The following is an 18,785-nucleotide window of genomic DNA, read 5'->3' as shown; positions in this document are numbered from 1 at the left end:
TGCTAATAGGTGTATAAAAATTTGTAAGGTAAATATTGTGGCAACAGTTTGGGGAATCCCCCTTTCTCTTTCAGCATGATTATGCCTTTGATCAAAAAGCAAGGTCTATAAAGACATGGTTTTGCTACTTATGTGCAAAGGAGTCCTGGTCTCAACCTGACTGAACATAATTGGGATAAATTAAAGTTGAATTGTGATCCAGACCATCTGTGCCTGTCCAACATCAGTGCCTGTCCTCACTGAATCTACTGACTGGATGGGCACAAATTCCAACAGACACACTTCAAGGCCTTGTAGAAAGGCTTTCCAGATGAGTGGATGATTTTAAAGCTACAAAGAATGTCCAACAAGCTCATGGTCAGGTGTCCCAATACATATTCATACACGCACTCACTTTCTTAACAGCTTATCCAATCAGGGTCATGGGGGGTGGGTGCTGGAGCCTATCCCAGCATTTTAATGGGCACAAGGCACACAGTAACACCCTGGATGGGGCGCCAGTTCATTGCAGGGCAGACACACATACACACACCCGTTCACCTATAGGGCAATTCAGTGTCTCTGATTAACCCGACTGCATGTTTTTGGACTGTGGGAGGAAACCGGAGCACCCGGAGGAAACCCACGCAGATACGGGGAGAACATGCAAACTCTGCACAGAAAGGACTCGGACCGCCACAGCCAGGGATCGAACCCAGGATATGTCATATATATATATACATATACACATGTACAGTACAATGAAACTCTTTACTCGCATATCCCAGCTTGTTTTGAAGTTGGGGTCAGAGCGCAGGGGCAGCCATTGTGCGGCGCACTTGGGGCCTTGCTTAAGGGCCCAACAGTGGCTGCATGGTTGAGCCAGGATTCAGACCCACATCCTTCTAGTTGGTAACCTACAGCTCTACACACTAGGCTACCACTGTCCTGTGGTACACTTGACATGAACGTGAACACTTACAGTGGGTCCAAAGGTCTGAGAGTATTAATGAAAATTAAATTCTACTAAAATTTAACAATTTAACAATATATTACACTGCTGTACGACTACAAATGTGCACTAAATACACACCAACCACACCAAACCTACACAATTCTGCATGAGTGTGTGTGTACATTTTACTCACCTGTTTCGGCACACTGATATTTGGATAAGTAGAAATAAATATTTAAACAGTGAGCTTAACCTTGACCTGGCACTATTCCACTTTTCTGTGCTGTGCTATGCTGTGCTATGGCACCAGGGCAGGTGTTAACATTGTGAAATGTTTGTCATTGCGTTCTTCCGTGCTTTAACTCAAATTACTAAGAAATAGTTGCCTGAAATTAACACTGATGCATTGTGCAGACATAATAAGCCATGCCACTGGATAAGTCAATTCAGTTCATATGTGATTTTATAAAACTCCGATAACATTGTTCATTTAATTCTATTGCTAGATTGTACGTTACCTTCCGGAATAAGCATGTGTCAACAATTGTGCTCACAAATGGTTCCACTGTTGTTGTCTGTCAATTCTCTCATCCTGTGCTGGAAAGACAATCTCAACCTTCTGGCCTCTCCTTCACACAAACACAAACACACACACACACACACACACACACACACAGTCATTTCATTTTTTTAAAATAGATCGGTAATATTTTTGCCTTCCATCTACTTCATATTTTCAAAGTATCATATTCAGGTTTTACAGCCACACCCACTGCTGTTGTGTATAAAACCTGTGATATCAAATGCACACATTGTGCCAACAGTTTAAGGAATGCCCTTTCCTTTACCGGCATCACTGTGACCCTGAAATACAAAGTTTGACAAGTTTAATGTTAAGAATGTCCAGTGGCCTGCACAGAGCCACTAAAGTTGGGATGAATTAAAAAGTCGATTGCAAGCAAGGCTCACAGATGCTCGTTTGACCTAATGTGCACAAATTCCCACAGAGACACTCTAAAATGTTGTGGAAAACCTTTTCGAAGTGCAGTTTTTATTAGTGAACACGCGTGGTTTAAACCGTGCTAGACTGGCCCCTGCTGGCCACTATTAAGCATTGCAGCTAAATTTGATTTCTCACCAAAAATATAAACGATTTCAGGCTAAATATAGTATTTTATGTCTTTTACTTTTAAATCATTGCTCAAGTATAAAACCATCATATGTGTTTTAGCGTCTATTTCTCAATATTCATAGTGTTACACAACACCTACATAATCAATTTTATGACATTGCAATGAAGTTACATAGCCTGTTTAAAAAAATTATCCCAAACATGACAGTAGTGTTTGGACTTAATACTGCTTTGATTGATTTTTAGACAAACCCATGACAGGCCACTCCACAGGTGGGGCGGCAGTCTAACACGCTTGCCCACCTTTGCCAAGTTTCAAATCTAGAGTTCAAGTCCTAGTGGTGCCCCTGGCCTGTGTGCTTCTGTGTTTCTTGCTTGAATGGAATAAAATAAATAATCTGTTGCTCTGCATGCTTTGTTAGCCCCCTTTTATGCTGTTCTTGAATGGTCAGGACTCTCCCAGGACCACCACAGAGCAGGTATTATTTAGATGGTGGATCATTCTCAGCACTGCAGTGACACTGACATGGTGGTGGTGTGTTAGTGTGTGTTGTGCTGGTATGAGTGGATAAGACACAGCAGTGCTAATGGAGTTTTTAAACACCTCACTGTCACTGCTGGACTGAGAATAGTCCACAAACCAAAAATATCCAGCCAACAGCACCCTGTGGGCAGCGTCCTGTGACCACTGATGAAGGTCTAGAAGATGACCAACTCAAACAGCAGCAATAGATGAGCGATCGTCTCTGACTTTACATCTACAAGGTGGACCAACTAGGTAGGAGTGTCTAATAGAGTCCAGCAGCGCTGCAGTGTCTGATCCACTCATACCAGCATAACACACACTAACACACCACCACCATGTCAGTGTCACTGCAGTACTGAGAATGTTCCACCACCTAAATAATGTGATGTGATGGCAGGGCCGGCGCTAGGGGGGGGCTGAGGGGGGCATTGCCCCCCCAAATTGTGTCTTTGCCCCCCCAAGCACAATGCAAGCAACGGCTATTTTTAAAATTATCTCTGAACCAATCACAAAAATGCATTTTGTTTTACAGTGTGAAGATATTTCCTTGCTTATTCCTGATTGGCTCTTTGAGTCATATAAAAATCGGCAGACTGCCCCAAACAGTTCAGTTCGGCAGTATATGTTCTGTTAGTGTGAGCGAGAGGCAGGTATACTGGTAAACACTCTTCTGAGTTTAAACTGACTTCCACATGGTAATATTTGCTTAACTGTGGTTTTTCGTTGCTTTAATGTTACTTACCTCTTACATAGGTGTTGCTTAAATTATTTTATTAGCCGTTAGCGGTTAGGCTAATGAACTAATGGCAATTTAATTAAGGGGGCGTATTAAAATGAAATACAATTAGATAATCTTTTTTCTCCATTTACATAATCAACATGTATTTTTTAATCATTGGGTTTTAAGTTTAAGTTCGAAAACATGCATTTTTATTTCTTTACCTCATACATCACTTTAAGCCAGTATCAATAGCTTGGCTGTCATCATTCATGCACAAATCAAGCCTTGAATATATTTCTGGCTTCAAAAACATGACTATCAACATGCCCCCTCATTAGGTTTTACTGCCCCCCCAAGCAAAGCAGTCCAGAACCGGGGCTGTGTGATGGTCCTGTGGGGATCCTGACCACCAGAACAGGGTGAAAGCAGGTTAAAAAAAGCATGCAGAGAAACAGATAGGCTACAGTCGGTAATTGTAGAACTACAAAAAGCTTCTATATGGTAAGTGGAGATGATAAAATGGACAGTGAGTGTAGAAACAAGGAGGTGCTTTTAATGTTATGGCTGATCAGTGCATATGACAAATCCTATCCTATCCTATCCTATCTTATAATGCACAAGACAGATTCCTGGTCTGAGAAGTTTACTAGTTAAAATGAACTATCCAGTCATATTTCCAGACTAGTAAGAACTTGTTTAAACTATAAATTTCCTCATATCATATACACTTTCTGAATAAAAAGCCTTAAAACCTGGGTATACCCTTCAGGCAGAAAATGCACATAAATAGGCCTGCCAGTTAGGGGGTTAAAGGCAACCTGCACCAGTCGAAGCATTTCTATCACTCACAGTTTAACCGGCAACATCCTGCATTTGATCCGCCGTATCTAGGGATTATTGTCTTATTTGTCGTGTTTATACGTAACACTCCGCTTATACTTTTGTGATGGTGCCATGGGAAAATTCCAGAGCTCACAAAGACATGTCAGCACACATTATCCGCCTGAGGTTATACGCTACCGTTGCACTATTAATACGCAGCAACGTTTGCTCTGAACGTGAATGGCTTTGTTAAGCATGCCTGTTGATATGTTTGTGTCTGTAGTGTTTTGAATGATTAAAATGGGTTAGCTATAGTAAAAACATTTCTGTTTTACCACCACTTCATCCCATTTAGAGTCACAATGGGCACAATTCACTGGGCAAAAGGAAAGATCCTGGAAAGGTCACCAGTCCATCAAAGGGCAAACACATATACACACGCTTACTAATAACTAGGGCAATTTTAATATCTCCAATGAACCCAACAGCATGTCTTTGGACTGTGAGAGGAAACCGGAGCACCTAGAGGAAATCCAAACAGACCCAGGGAGAACATGCAAACTCCACACAGAAAGGACCCAGACCACTCCACCTGGAAATAAAACCCAGGACCTTCTTGCTGTGAGGTGACAGTGCTACCCACCAAGCCACCCACTACAGATTAAACATTGAGGGGTTTTGACCTGGATCTCTTTAAAGCTACACTTTAACCACTTTCTAATGCAAAAAAATGTAATACAAATACACTATATGGTCAAAAGTATTTAGACACCTCTATATTAATGCGTTTAGGTGTTTCAGCCACGCCCACATGGTTTGACAAGTATGCTGTGGTGGAACTCCAGTGGCCTGCACAGAGCTCTGGCCTCAACTCCACTGAACACGAGTGCCTTTTTATCTGCATATACCCCCTTTTCTTCCAATTTAGCATAGCCAATCCGATGCTGGGGACCCCGATATTATCTAAGTAAGGTGTATAGCCGCCTGACACACACTCCGCCCCTCCAATGTGTGCGCAAGTCCACCTATCCCTTCTTGTTCTCCCATACTTCGGTGGATTTGCGAATGGAACGGCTTCGCATACAAAAAGCCACGCCCTGATCTCTGCGCTCCTCCACTTTCTGTACAGCAAACTATAAACAAACAAACAATTAATTCATACACTGCAGCAGAAAAGAACTAAAGTGATTGAGATAAAATGAGATCCAGGTTGTCACCTAAATGCCAGCTACTCCATCCATCACTGTGACAAAAATAAAAGAACTTAAGGAAACTGGTGGCAGCTATAAAAGAGCAGATGCTGCAGAACTTTCACTCCAGCAACTGACACTGCTTGCCTCTTACCTTTCTCATGGGGTCTGCATATAGTACTACTGCCAAGCTGCCCCTGGAGACCTGTAGACAAATGGAGTTTATAAGCACTGGGCTGGTCTGAACCTGGCATGGCAGACTTAAAGAGAACAAGTGCAGGTCAACAGAGAAGTCAGCAATGAGCTGACAAATGAAGTTGGTTTAAAACTGAATCATTTTAAATTTCTTGTTTATGTCTTTTTATCTGTTTTTTACTGGACAAATGTTAATTTTCTTTTGCAGCCTATTCAGAGAAGGCTTCCCCCCCAATTTTCTCCCCTAATCTAGTCGTATCCAATTACCCTGGTTGCGTTACGCTTCACCTCTACCGATACAACCTGACTGAGGTGCTTCGCAACTGACACACGCCCCCTCCGACACGTGATCAGTCCCTACTGCCTCTTTTCACCTGCACGAGTCAAGTTCATTTATACCGATCAGCACTGTGCACGGAGAGCCACACCCTGATCAGTATTATTCCCCAATCCCCCAGCCAGCAAAGGTTGTAATTGCACCTGTCATGAGTAACCATGGTCCGGCTTTCCCATCCTTGAACAACAGCCAATCGTTGTTCATGAAGCCCAGCCCAGCCGTATGGCAGAGCTGAGACTTGTTACGATGTATTCGAAATCCCAGCTCTGGTGTGCTAGCGTGTTTTACTGCTGCGCCACCTGAGCGTCCCAGAGAAAGGTTTTATAAGATTTTGGATTATGACTGTGGGATTTTGGGCTCTTTCGATGTAAAAAGCTTTTGTAAGGTTATGAACTGAAGTCAGACAGGAAGGTCTGGCTCAGAAGGATCATTTTTTTGCCAAAACGTGTTGTGTGGTTGTGGTCAGGGCTCTGTGCAAATCGCTGGAGCCCTTTATGGACCTGAATAAAAAGGGCTTTTTTCCTAACCTGCCACAAAGTTTAAAGCATCATTTTCTATACATGTAATTAATTGTTAGCAATTGGTGTGGTGTGAAGAGATGTCCACATACTTGTGTACTCAATCAACTTTAAATGTGAATAATTTTACATACCACACATGGCCTGTGCTAATGAACCTTCAGTCATCCACAATAATCTGCACTTTCCTCGGAAAGCCATCTGTCTCTCCAAGCATCTGAACTGACTCAATCTAAACTGAGTCAATCTGAACTGACTCAGATTCCAGTCACTCATTTGAAGCTGGTGGCCACGTTTAGTGGAACAAAGTTCCTAGAAAACATTTTACACACATATGTTTCCTGTTCAACCTTTCCTCTCATAAAAAATGAGACAGCAGGAAGATACTGGATTCCAGACTGTTGTGAAGAATGAACTGGGAAGATCCTCAACCCACTGGGAATGGCAGGAATCAAACAATCTGGAGGCTTTGTCGTGTAGTCATCAGTGTCTATCATAGTACGGAATAGAACAGTACAGAAATTAAGGAAAGGGGGGGGGGTCTCATTTATATTTAGAATTAACACACATTGTCCTGGACGGGTTAAAAAAAAGCACCACTTGAAAACCTTCTAAACCAGGGACACCATTAAGTACAAATCATCAGAATAAGGTCAGTGTAATGCTGAATATGCATATAAGCAATTGAAGCACATTTAAAAAAGCTTTAAACCCTTTAAACAAGTAGATGGCAATGACCTGTGGACTGAAATAGTAGATCTCAAGCTACAAAAGTATGGACACCCCTATTTTAGAACAGACTTTTGGACTTTGTTTTTAATGTTCTATTTTTCCAACCTTTCCCCCCAATTTTCTCCCCTAATCTATTCTAAATCGTGTCCAATTACCCTGATTGCATCCTCCACTGATTCAACCCTCCACCGCTGACTGAGGATGCATTTCAACTGACACACACCCCCTCCGACACGTGCTCAGTACAGACTGCATTTTTCACCTGCACGAGTCAAGTTCATATATACCGATCAGCACTGTGCACGGAGAGCCACACCCTGATCAGCATTATTCCTCTGCCCTGTGCAGGCGCCATCAATCAGTCAGCAGGGGTCGTAATTGCACCAGTTATGGGGACCCATGATCCGACTTGTCCCTAACCCTATGAACAACAGCCAATCGTTGTTCATGCAGCAGCCCAGCCCAGCCATATGGCAGAGCTGAGATTCGATATGATGTATTTGAAAACCCAGCTCTGGTGTGCTAGCGTATTTTACCGCTGTGCCACCTGAGCGGCCATGACTTTTGAACATTACTTATAGCTCCTGGATCTCACTTGATGTAACTTTGATTTTTAATACTGTAATCCAACACAGATCTCATCAACAAAGACTAACTGCTTTATCCTTTATTAGGAGTTTTTTTTCTTATACATTTTAGGGCTTGGGATTTACAGGCCATATACAATGTTATCTATTTATGTTGTAAAAATAATTGCCCCTCCCCGAGGTTTGATAAAAACAGACAATAAAGAATAGTCATATTTTATGACAAAAAGAACGTAAGGAAACACACAACACAGTTTTTAAATGATCATTTTGTTTATTTATTGAAGGTTATGCAACACCCATATTACCCATGTGAAAAAGTACTTCCCCCAAGGTTAGATAATTAAAGATTTGCAGAATTGCTTTTCAGGTCCTGCCAAAGCATCTCAATAAGGCTCAAGTCTGGACCTGGACTGGGTCACTCCAAAACCATTATTTTTATTTCTTGTAGAGGTGAACTTGCTCCTGTGCGTCAGATCAATGTCTTGCCGTACAACCCAGCTGTGCTTCACATCCCAATGACTAGATTTTTCCAATGGATTTTAGGTAGAGAGCAGAATTAATGGGGATGCAGCAAAGCATCCTCAGATTATGACACTTTTGATACCATGTTGGTATGATTGTGGAATTCCGTGTGAGCTTTATGCCTAAATCCCAAAAAGTTTCATGTATTAATTCTGGAAACATTATTCTAACAGGCTTGAGAGTCAGCAATGCATCAGTGTGTTTTTTTGGGCAAATGTAATAGCTTATACAGTGGTATCTTGAAACTCAACGTCAATTGGTTCTGGGATTGGCGTTGAGTTTAAAAGGTGTTGGGTTTCCCATAAGGATGTATGAGAAAGCTGTCTACTGGTGCGTTCCATGGTCCCGTGGACTTGCACATATTTTATATTATGTAAAATAATGGGGTTGTTTTTGACACTGATACACTAAAGATAGCACAAATATAATATAAAAACACTAAAATAAAAAGCTGATTCTTACAATTTCTCTGAACCTCGAGCTGTAATACAAGTTTAAAAGTGAAACAGTGAGGAAAATCCAGCTAAACACAGATACATGTGGACTCCTTCCGAGTGAATCTGACGGTTATTCCACACAAATGCAGATTCGTCTCATATGCACACTTTGATGACGTATTACTGCACCGCTCAAGCCGAGCGCTAAACAAAGCGGCTGCTCATTGTTAATTTGAAATAATAAATAATTTTTAAAAAAATAAACTGAACACGTTGAGTTTAAGGGAAACGTTCAGTTTAAGGATATACATTTCTCAACAAAAAGCATTGAGTTTCAAAGATTTTGGGGGGATTTTTAGGGGACATTGAGTTACAAGGTACCCTTATACATTCCTTTTGCTTAGCAGTGGTTTTTAGCTTTTTTAACTCGTTCATGCGGTCATTTTTGTTAGTGTAATCATAATCGCTGCCCTTATCTGAAGCAAGCAGGCTGGCAGTTCCTTAGATGTCCTGGAGCCCATAGAGTTTTTTTATTGACTTTCAGGATGAGTTGACTTCTGGTGCAGAAAAGACGTTTCTTCTTTTGTAGAAAACGGCTCTCGCTGTGGTTCTTTGCAGCCTGAACGCTTTAAAAATGACTCTGTCATGTTTTGTTGTAACCTTTCATTGCCAGTCAGTATCTGAGTCAAGAAGACTCACTTGTGTACATTGAAAATTTGAGTTAATTGGGAAGCTCCTCCTTTAAAGCAGCAGTATGCAACTTTTACTGGATGACAAATAAAATAGTATAACGGAACTGAGTAAAGAAGCCCAAATGAGTAATGCTGAGGGAGTGCTTTAAGATTAAGTTTGGTGCAGGACTTGCAGATTTATGTCATATGTCACTGGTGGCTGTAATATACACTGATCAGATATTACATTAAAACCACCTCCTTGTTTCTACACTCGCTGTTCATTTTATTATCTCCACTTAGCATATAGAAGCACTTTGTAGTTCTACGATTACTAACTGTAGTCCATCTATTTCTCTACATATCTTTTTAGCCTGCTTTTACCCTGTTCTTCAATGGTCCTACCTAGTTGGTCCACCTTGTAGATGTAAAGTCAGAGACGATTGCTCATCTATTGCTGCTGTTTGAGTTGGTCAACTTCTATACCTTCATCAGCGGTCCCAGGACGCTGCCCACGGGGCGCTGTTGGCTGGATGTCAGTGTCACTGCAGTGCTGAGAATGATCCAACACCTAAACAATACCTGCTCTGTGGTGGTCCTGTGGGGGTCCTGACCATTAAAGAACAGCATGAAAGGGAGCTAACAAAGCATGCAGAGAAACAGATGGACTTCAGTCAGTAATTGTAGAACTACAAAGTGCTTCTATATGGTAAGTGGAGCTGATAAAATGGTGTATTTCTACCAGAAAGTTACATACCGCAGCTTTAATCAATGTGCAGGCCTTCTGTGTCAAGAGTGTAGTGAGTGTATAAAGACTTTCTCTAGTTATCAAAGTCAATCACTGGGTTTCTGTAATTATAACTGCATTTTAATAAACTATTCCATCCTGTAGTAGGATGCCAGTTGTAAAAGGCTGAGAGTTTCTAATCTAAGGCACATTAAGTTATGAATAAACATTTTACCCCCCCACAACCCCATGTGCAGAACAGGTGTAACATATGAAAATTCATACTAAAAATCGTTATATTCTAAAACGTCTATGGAACCAGAGCTGTAGTGTTATTTTCATACATAGAAAACCCATTTCTCTTTAAATTGACATCCACCATAAAAATACAGTTGCATGCTACTATCTGTTTTTTGTGATATAAATTATTTATTTACATTTACAGAAAAGAGACCCCATCAAGACAAAAAACGAAGAAACTATTGGAAATATTACCCATACATAACCAAATAGCAGGACTAGTCCTAACGTAGTGTCCTAACATCCACTCGGGTTGTGTCCTGTGCCACAGGTACAAGGCATCATGTGTCGCCCCCCTGTTTCGTCCTCGCTTACGACCTCACCGTCGCCCCCTGCCCTCTGTCTACTGGTACGGTACGGTCTGGTCCATCTCCTCGCGACAGGTGGCAGGAGGGAGCGGCCGACGTGTTTCTAATCTCTTGATACTACAGTTCCCGTGATTCTGTACTCCCCGACGCTTAGATGAGGCGAGTGGAGGCGCGCAGGGTGTTCTCCGAGTTGTAGTGCGCGACGTTTTGCTTTTGACGGTTGATACGGTTAGTCCGTGGGCACTTCCTGTACAGACAAAAAGGGGTTTGGGTATTAATATGGATTGTGTTTTCATTCTGATGATAAACTCATAGCCACAAGCCATTTAACCCCAATTAATGCAATTTAATCCAAGATTAGGCTTAATTAATGTTTAGGGAACTAAATCTGTGTGTCACAAAACATACGTGGGAGAGTTTTGGATTTGTTTTTGCTGAGAGGAGCTGAATACACATGCTGACTCTATGCTGCCATCTAGCAATAAATATATGATATATGATTTGTTACATTCATGACTGAAACGGTAGTTACTCGTTACACAAGATTCATCAGTTCACATGTTCAATATCAAACACAGTCAGGGTCAATTTAGTATCTCCAATTCACCTCACTTGCATGTCTTTGGACTGTGGGAGGTAACCGGAGCTCCCAGAGGAAACCCGTGCTGACACAGGGAGAACATGCAAACTCCACACAGAAAGAACCGGACCGCCCCACCTGGTTATCGAACCCAGGACCTTCTTGCGGTGAGGTGACGGTGCTATACACTGAGCCACCGTGCCGCCCTGATAATTAAATTAAACTCAATTATCCCAGGACCACAGACACTGATGAAATCCCACACCAACTTTAATTTATTTCTGAGGTCGAGTATTGATGCAATAATTCATTAATTAATTCATTGTCTGTTTTACCATCGCTTTATCCTATTCAGGGTTGCGGTGGGTACAAGTCACTGGGCGAAAGGAAGGAAACACCCTTGACAGGTCACCAGTACATCACAGCTTGGCTTGCAATCGACATTCCAATTCCAAGTTCAGAGCTCTGTGCAGGAAGTTCTTTTAGCGCAAAACCAAGCGCAATATCAGACTGTATCTCTATGGACCTTGAGGGTCTTGTAAAGTCATGTTTAAACAGGAAATGACCTCTCCAAACTGCTTCCTCAATGCTGGAAAATCATTTATTTTATATCACTGATGTTGTAACTGTAACTATTAGTGATAAGTGAGGTTGAAACACTTAAACGTATTAATTTAAAACAAACGTTGTCCATATACTTTTGGAAATGTATTGCACATGATAAGAAGATCTAGATAAGAAGTAATATAAAAGGACAGTATAATAGGAGAAGGTCAAAGAATCAGTGATGACATGTCAATAAACTGACCAGGCAGGGACGGCTGGCTGCAGCTAAAGACTGAGGGTCCTAATGTAGATATGTGTGAACGTACATGTATGCACATGCATGTGTATATGTATACATATGTGTATGTATTTGCATATGTGAATATGTGTATATGTATGTATATACAGTACATACATATACCTCATGCATAGTCATTACAGTTACCAGTTATCCAACTACTCAGTTCTAGTTTTTCTGTTTGCTTTTGTTTTGTACTGTACTGTTAATTATTTGTTGTATAATGCTACTGGGGCTTTAATTTCCTTCGGGATCAATAAAGTATCGGTCTGTCTGTCTGTCTGTCTGTCTGTCTATCTACCTACCTACCTACCTATCTAGAAGAGGCAACACGGACCAATAAGAGGAAAACAATGGATGGACCAGTAAGGGATGCATAATGAGTAATTAAGAAATGATCAAAGAATTAAAGCATTTAATTGCCACATTTAAATGAATGAATTATTCATTTCGGCTTTTTACTATATGCCAAAGGCTGGAAATGTCAGTGCCTGTGTTCCGGGGGCTCAAATCCCATACTGAGCTAAAAAATACAGAACCTGGATGACATTATGAATAGGACGGTTGCATCAGGAAGGGCATCCGGCGTAAAAAAAAACCCGCGCCAAATCAAATATGCGGACACTGTGGCGACTCAAACGGTAGCAGCTGAAAAAAATCATCGTTTACATTTGTGGCATTTAGTGGACACTTTTATCTAAAGCGAGTTATAATTATGACTGAATACAATTTAAGCAATTGAGGGTTAAGGGACTTGCTCAACTTGGCAGCAATGGGACTTGAACCGGCAGCTTTCTGATTGCTAGTTTAGTATCTTAACCACTAAGCTACCCCTGGCCCCTGACATCATCATTTCATTAGATATATTTTTGTGTTTTCATATTTTTTATCAATATTTTTAGTATTCATTCATATTTGTACATTTATTTTTTTCTATGTTCATTCATGCTTGTAGCTTTTTTCAGGAGTTGCTTGTTTTTGTGCTGATCTGGCCTTTGCCAATCTGTGCACACCTCAACAGGCCCACTGAGAGATTTCCAGATGCTCCAGATGGCTGGTTCTCTGATGCATGCCTCTATTATTGATCTGTGGGTTCCTGCTCCCCCTGCTGGTCCTTTATTGTCTGGGTGGTAATTTTTAGAGCCTCTCTGAGTAAAGATTCTGTTACTACTAAAGATAGAGTCACTACTAATCACGTAGTCATCACAATTCAGCAGCCTTCCAGTGTTAATTCAGAAGCCTTCCACTGGAACTAAATGAATTCGGACTGCAACTCAGTCTGTGTATGAGTGTGTGTGAACATATTTTGATGAGAGTGTGCATAACGGTGTGTGAAACAAAGCTGCTGTTTCAAGAAAAAAGGAACACTAAACCATCCAAGTGTAGGATATGTGTTCCCTTGGGTTGTGTGTGTGTGTGTGTGTGAGGACTCACCGGGTGATACATAGCACCACCACACAGATGATGGCCACCTGCAAAGCACCAATGATGGAGGCAATTAGGACGTAACGAAGTTTTCCAGAGCCCGGTACCACGTACAGCACGTTGTACTCCTTGGTTTCACATTGGGGGCCGCTGAAGCCTGAGTGACAACTGTGTGGTCCAAAAATAGAGAGAAATAGACAAGAATAAGTACACAAATATGCAGGAATATTGTCATGTTTCATACACAGTACAGTGGACCAATAAGGGATGGTATGAAATAGACAGAGTTCCAGACAGGCAGGGAAATAGACCAATGAGAGGACAATGGATTGACTAGACAAGACACAAATCAGGGAGGGACAATAGACCAGTAAGGGGAGGACAATTAACAAGAGAGGTTGAGACTACTGAAGGTAAGACAATCATTCAGTAAAAAAGTCATGGGCCAATAATGGAAAGCCATTTCCCCAGTAAGGAAAGTATAGTGGACCAATAAATGAAGGACAATGGGGACAGTGGTCAAATATAAATGGAAAGTAAATTAAGAGAGGGTCAAAGGATCAGTGATGACAGGTCAATAAACTGATTAGAAAGAAAAGAGAAATTGGACATTGACAAATAATTCTATAACTGTGAACTAATAGAAGACCAATAAGAGGAAAACTATGGGTGGACCAGTAAGGGAGCAAAATGGGTCATTGAAAAATGATCAAAGCACTAGTAAGGATGAAAAATGGACCAGTAAGCAAATATCTCATGGAAGAGAAGATAATGGAGCAAAAAGGAATGTTAGACAGGGTAGTAGATAAAAGAAAATGGGGCTTGAGGGCATGACCACTTATTAATAGAAAGAGTGAGCCAGTCAGAAAAAAGGACTTTAGTCTAACTTTTTAAAGCTGATACAGAAAGACAAGATCCAGAATCAGACTAAGATATCAAAGTTTTTTTCAAGCAACCCACATTTTGTCCATGATTTTTACCCCGACCCAGTCAACACAAACTATTAGGGATGTAACGATGCACCACAAGACAGTTAAAAATCAGTGCACATGTGCCAAGATTCGAATCGGTTATTCATTTAAGATGAATCAATATTTACTTTAAACAGCAGAGGGCACTGGCGCTATTCACCTCCCCTGGTTGACGGCACTTCACAAAGTTGCCAGGTAGATTTTCCAGCCAAATGTATTTATGTGAGGATACTTTCTTTATTTGTATTATTCATTTATTTATATAATGTTGGATTTGTTTAAAAATTTCATTTAAGTTTTTTTTTTACACAATAAGCATTATTTGGCATAGTTTGTACCTCAGAAATAAAAGGTAAAATAACAAATAAGCACAAAATACAGTATTTTATAATTTTTTAAGGAGAAATAATAAAATGAAAGTTTGTCATAATTTGTCTTCAATTTCATTTTGTTTAAAAAAATCGGGGAAAAATTGTATCGTGAACCCAGTATCGTGAATCGTATCGCATCGTAGGTAAAGTGTATCGTTACATCCATACAAACAATGCATCAAAACAAAACACAAAACGAAATATACTTAATTAATAAAAATGGTGGTAATCTGGTCCCACTGTGGCTTACACTGTAGATGTAATTTAAAGCCTCCACAAGGGGGTGTTTGTGTACAAGTTCATTTTGTGTTCATGTGCCTGTTAAAATTCATTAATCTATCATTATTTGTTCTGTGACCCAATGTTTTTCGGCTCGTGACCCACCCAAGGGTCTTGTATGCATGCTTTAATCTAAGAGAATGTGATCAAATTAATTTTTTTAAATTATTTACATAAATCTGCTGTAAAAGCATTAAACTAAGCCAAAGCTCAAAACAAGGCTTTATTAATCGTATCATTTTTCTATGTTCAGGCACAATTATTTCTTTTTTTTGAATCCCAGCCAGCACCAGCAGTGTTCTCGGCCTGTTGTTTGAAATGGTTCTGTTGCAAATAACCTACTAGAAAATTCCTTTTATTGTTTAGCATGGGGATAAGGACACATAAGGACACTTTGATCCATGAATGCATGAAAGGCTATCATAAGAGATGTCAAGAAACATCCTTCTTTAAACTTAGGACATGACGTCTTTAGCATTTTTCTACTCTAAGACCTTGAAAAGACTATGTTAATAAAACACTACTTATTATAAAGGTATCTTTAGGCTCTGATCTAAACAGGTCCAATCAGGTCCAGTACTGATCATGATGAATGATTTTTTTCTGGTCTTTAGCCGATCCAGCCACAATAAAAGGGTATTTTAGCTTTTTAAAACTGGCGTCCAGTTAGAAGACTTCTGATGCCACAAATCATGCCAGCCCATCACCATGTTCTGTGTTATTAGAATGAGCCTGGACAAAACTTTGACAAGACGTCCAGGTTTTCGGTCACTTAGAATACATTTAATTCCATCGTATGTGTAAAGGAATACAGCGAGCAAAGCGTGATGCTCTGTATGTGTTAATGGCTTTGTTTCAAAATCAGCCACCAGCTAACGTAAAGAGGTGACACGTGCTAGCTTGCAGCACTCCTCAGCTAGTGTAAATGTTGTATAGGTGGCAGAAGAACTGCATTAGGGAATTGGAAATGACGAAATTGGGAAAAGGAGAAAAAGACAATGCATCTGTAAAAAATATGGGTATTTTTATAAACAAAAACAGAGAACACGTAGGTCAGTTTGGTAAGGACCAATGTCCTTCCTGTGTCCCTCAAATGTCCTCAGTCATTCTCTCTTTTACACACACACAGTGTCAGATATTTTTCTCTTCTCTCCACGTCTCCTCTCTTGAAAGCTTTAGGTGAGACACATTTGGCAAGCATTTAACGCTGCACCTGTTAGCCATGAACTCTCATCTCCGCTATCTCTGTCTGGTTCTACCTCACTTTCTCTGCCTTTTTCTGCACATGCACTCAGTCGCTGGTTTCACTCGCACCAAATCTCACTTAGAAACGTCTCTTTCTGTATCTGATTTACTTGGTATATTTATTTTACATTCCTGCTCTCAGGGCTGGATGGACTTAGCCTTTCTGTGCTGATATTCAGACGTAATTGGACAGTTTGACCACCCGTCTCATGCTGTCTACCGAGACATGGACTTCACATGACATTTAAAAGAATCCAGCCAGGACATTACCAGCACATTACCACATTGTGAACCGGTTCCTCTGCAGGTAAATAATGTTCCCAGCTGTCCCCATGATCCTGGAGAAACCAGGATTCGTCACGTCAGTCGACCTTCTTCCATTGCTCTGATGTCCTGTTACGATACCTGTGTGCCTATTATAGGTGCTTCATTTATTTATGTATATAATCTGATGTACTGTAACACGGTAGATACTGGTTACACAAGATTCATCAGTCCACAAGGTTATATCGAACACAATCATGGACAATTTTGTATCTCCAATTCACCTCACTTGCATGTCTTTGGACTGTGGGAGGAAACCGGAGCACCCGGAAGAAACCCACGCAGACACGAGGAGACTCCATACAGAAAGGACCCGGACCGCCCCAGTGCTACCCACTTAGCCACCGTGCTGCCCTTATAGGTCAGGAGATAGCATGGTCACTTTGACTGACCTGTGACTATGCGGACCCATAAACAGAAGGCTTTGACGGACTGCGTGTTGTTACACATTCATCTCATCACCACACCACAGCATCTCTTTTGTTGGTCCAGACCAGACAGCATGGCCTTCACGGAGTCTTGGCCGTCCAACAACCCGTCGGTTAATGATTTCCACTTGCAGTTTTAAAACTCAGCATTAATAGCCAACCACAGTTTGTAGATGGCTGAGGTGAAGTTCGTGTCATGGTCTTTAAATCGAGGAATTAGGAGTGCATACTGTGGGCAAATAAAAGAGCAATTTACACTTACCCTGAGTTTCCTGTCTCATTCTGCTCTCAATGTAACTACACTCTCAAAAACTGAAGTACTAAATCCTGACATTAGTGTCACTGGACTGGTTCCCTTCAGGGTTCACATTGTAGTCTGTCTATTTTTGTATCTTTTTGTAAATTTTTACATGTGAGTAGAGTACGTACGTTAAACTACATGCAATAAAATACACAACTGAAGGTACAAACAAGTGCCAACTGTTTGTAAAATGAACAGCAGGGGGAGCTCAAGATCTGCAGACGGACTGACTGGCGTGCTCACGTTTGAGTGTGTGTGTGTGTGTGTGTGTGTGTGTGTGTGTGTGTGTGTGTGTGTGTGTGTGTGTGAGTGTGTGTGAGAAAGAGAATAGTAGGGGGGTGTATACCTGCAGGATGGTGTGGAGAGCATGTTGGGGTATTCACAGTCTCCGTGTACGCAGTAGTTCTTGTAGTCCTCTGGACAAGGGATGTAAATTCCTCGTGCCACCTCCGACACCTCGGGCTTATCCTCTACAACACACACACACACACACACACACACACACACACACACATTTTAACAGATTTATTTTTAATCAAACTAAAGTGATTTCATAAATACCATAGTGATTTAAGAGGCTTGCTGTTGTAGGCAAGGGCAACAGCATTATATCAAATATTTTGACAAAAATGACAACACTTTTCTGTTTGACTCTTGCAGTCAGTCAGTACATAAAATTCTACAAAAATACGTGCCAAACATCGTGACTGAAAGAAATACTGTAATTATTCATACACGTGGTATTGTTCTCACACAGCTTTTCTACTAATAAACAGTCAAAGCAAAGCCTGCATAAAATTAGCCCGTTTACAGACAGGAGAAACTAAGAAACCATCATAAAAAAACATAGTAAGTATATTTTGATGAGGTAAATATGGATATTAATAGGACAGGCCGATAACTGTAGAGATAAGCTGAGTTATATTTATTTCTAAGAATTTTAACGTCATGTTTTACACACTTTGGTTACATTCATGACAGAACAGGTAGTTACTGGTTACACAGGATTCATCAGTTCATCAAGTTTTTAATGTCAAACACAGTCATGGACAATTTTGTATCTCCAATTCACCTCACTTGCATGTCTTTGGACTGTGGGAGGAAACTGGAGGTCCAGGAGGAAACCCACACAGATTCAGGGAGAACATGCAAACTCCACACAGAAAGGACCCGGACCGCTCCACCTGGGAATCAAACCCAGGACCTTCTTGCTGTGAGGTGACAGTGCTACCCACCAAGCCACTGTGCAGCCCAGCTGAGTTATAAATGTAGCCAACTGGTCAACTGTACACTCCGCTCGTTCTTTGGTCAGTAGGGATTAAAAAAAAAATCATAGAAGTCAATAGGGATGTTTT

General features: G+C 40.9%; 1 protein-coding gene across 1 annotated transcript in view; it reads right to left on the bottom strand.

The window, feature by feature from the left end:
• Positions 1-10,461: 10,461 nt before the first annotated feature.
• The window catches only part of tmeff2a (transmembrane protein with EGF-like and two follistatin-like domains 2a), a 181,342-nt gene continuing 173,018 nt past the window's right edge, over positions 10,462-18,785 (bottom strand). The window contains exons 8-10 of the mRNA XM_063006317.1: positions 17,777-17,900; positions 13,521-13,679; positions 10,462-10,909 (exon numbers count right to left, since the gene is read on the bottom strand). Coding sequence (XP_062862387.1) covers positions 10,813-10,909; positions 13,521-13,679; positions 17,777-17,900 — 380 coding nt within the window. The 3' untranslated portion in view covers positions 10,462-10,812. The remainder of the gene's footprint in view (positions 10,910-13,520; positions 13,680-17,776; positions 17,901-18,785) is intronic.

Source organism: Trichomycterus rosablanca, chromosome 12 (assembly GCF_030014385.1).
Source record: "Trichomycterus rosablanca isolate fTriRos1 chromosome 12, fTriRos1.hap1, whole genome shotgun sequence".
Taxonomy (NCBI): domain Eukaryota; kingdom Metazoa; phylum Chordata; class Actinopteri; order Siluriformes; family Trichomycteridae; genus Trichomycterus; species Trichomycterus rosablanca.
The sequence above is the reverse complement of the archived record's forward strand: the minus strand, read 5'-3'. Positions and strand labels throughout refer to the sequence as shown.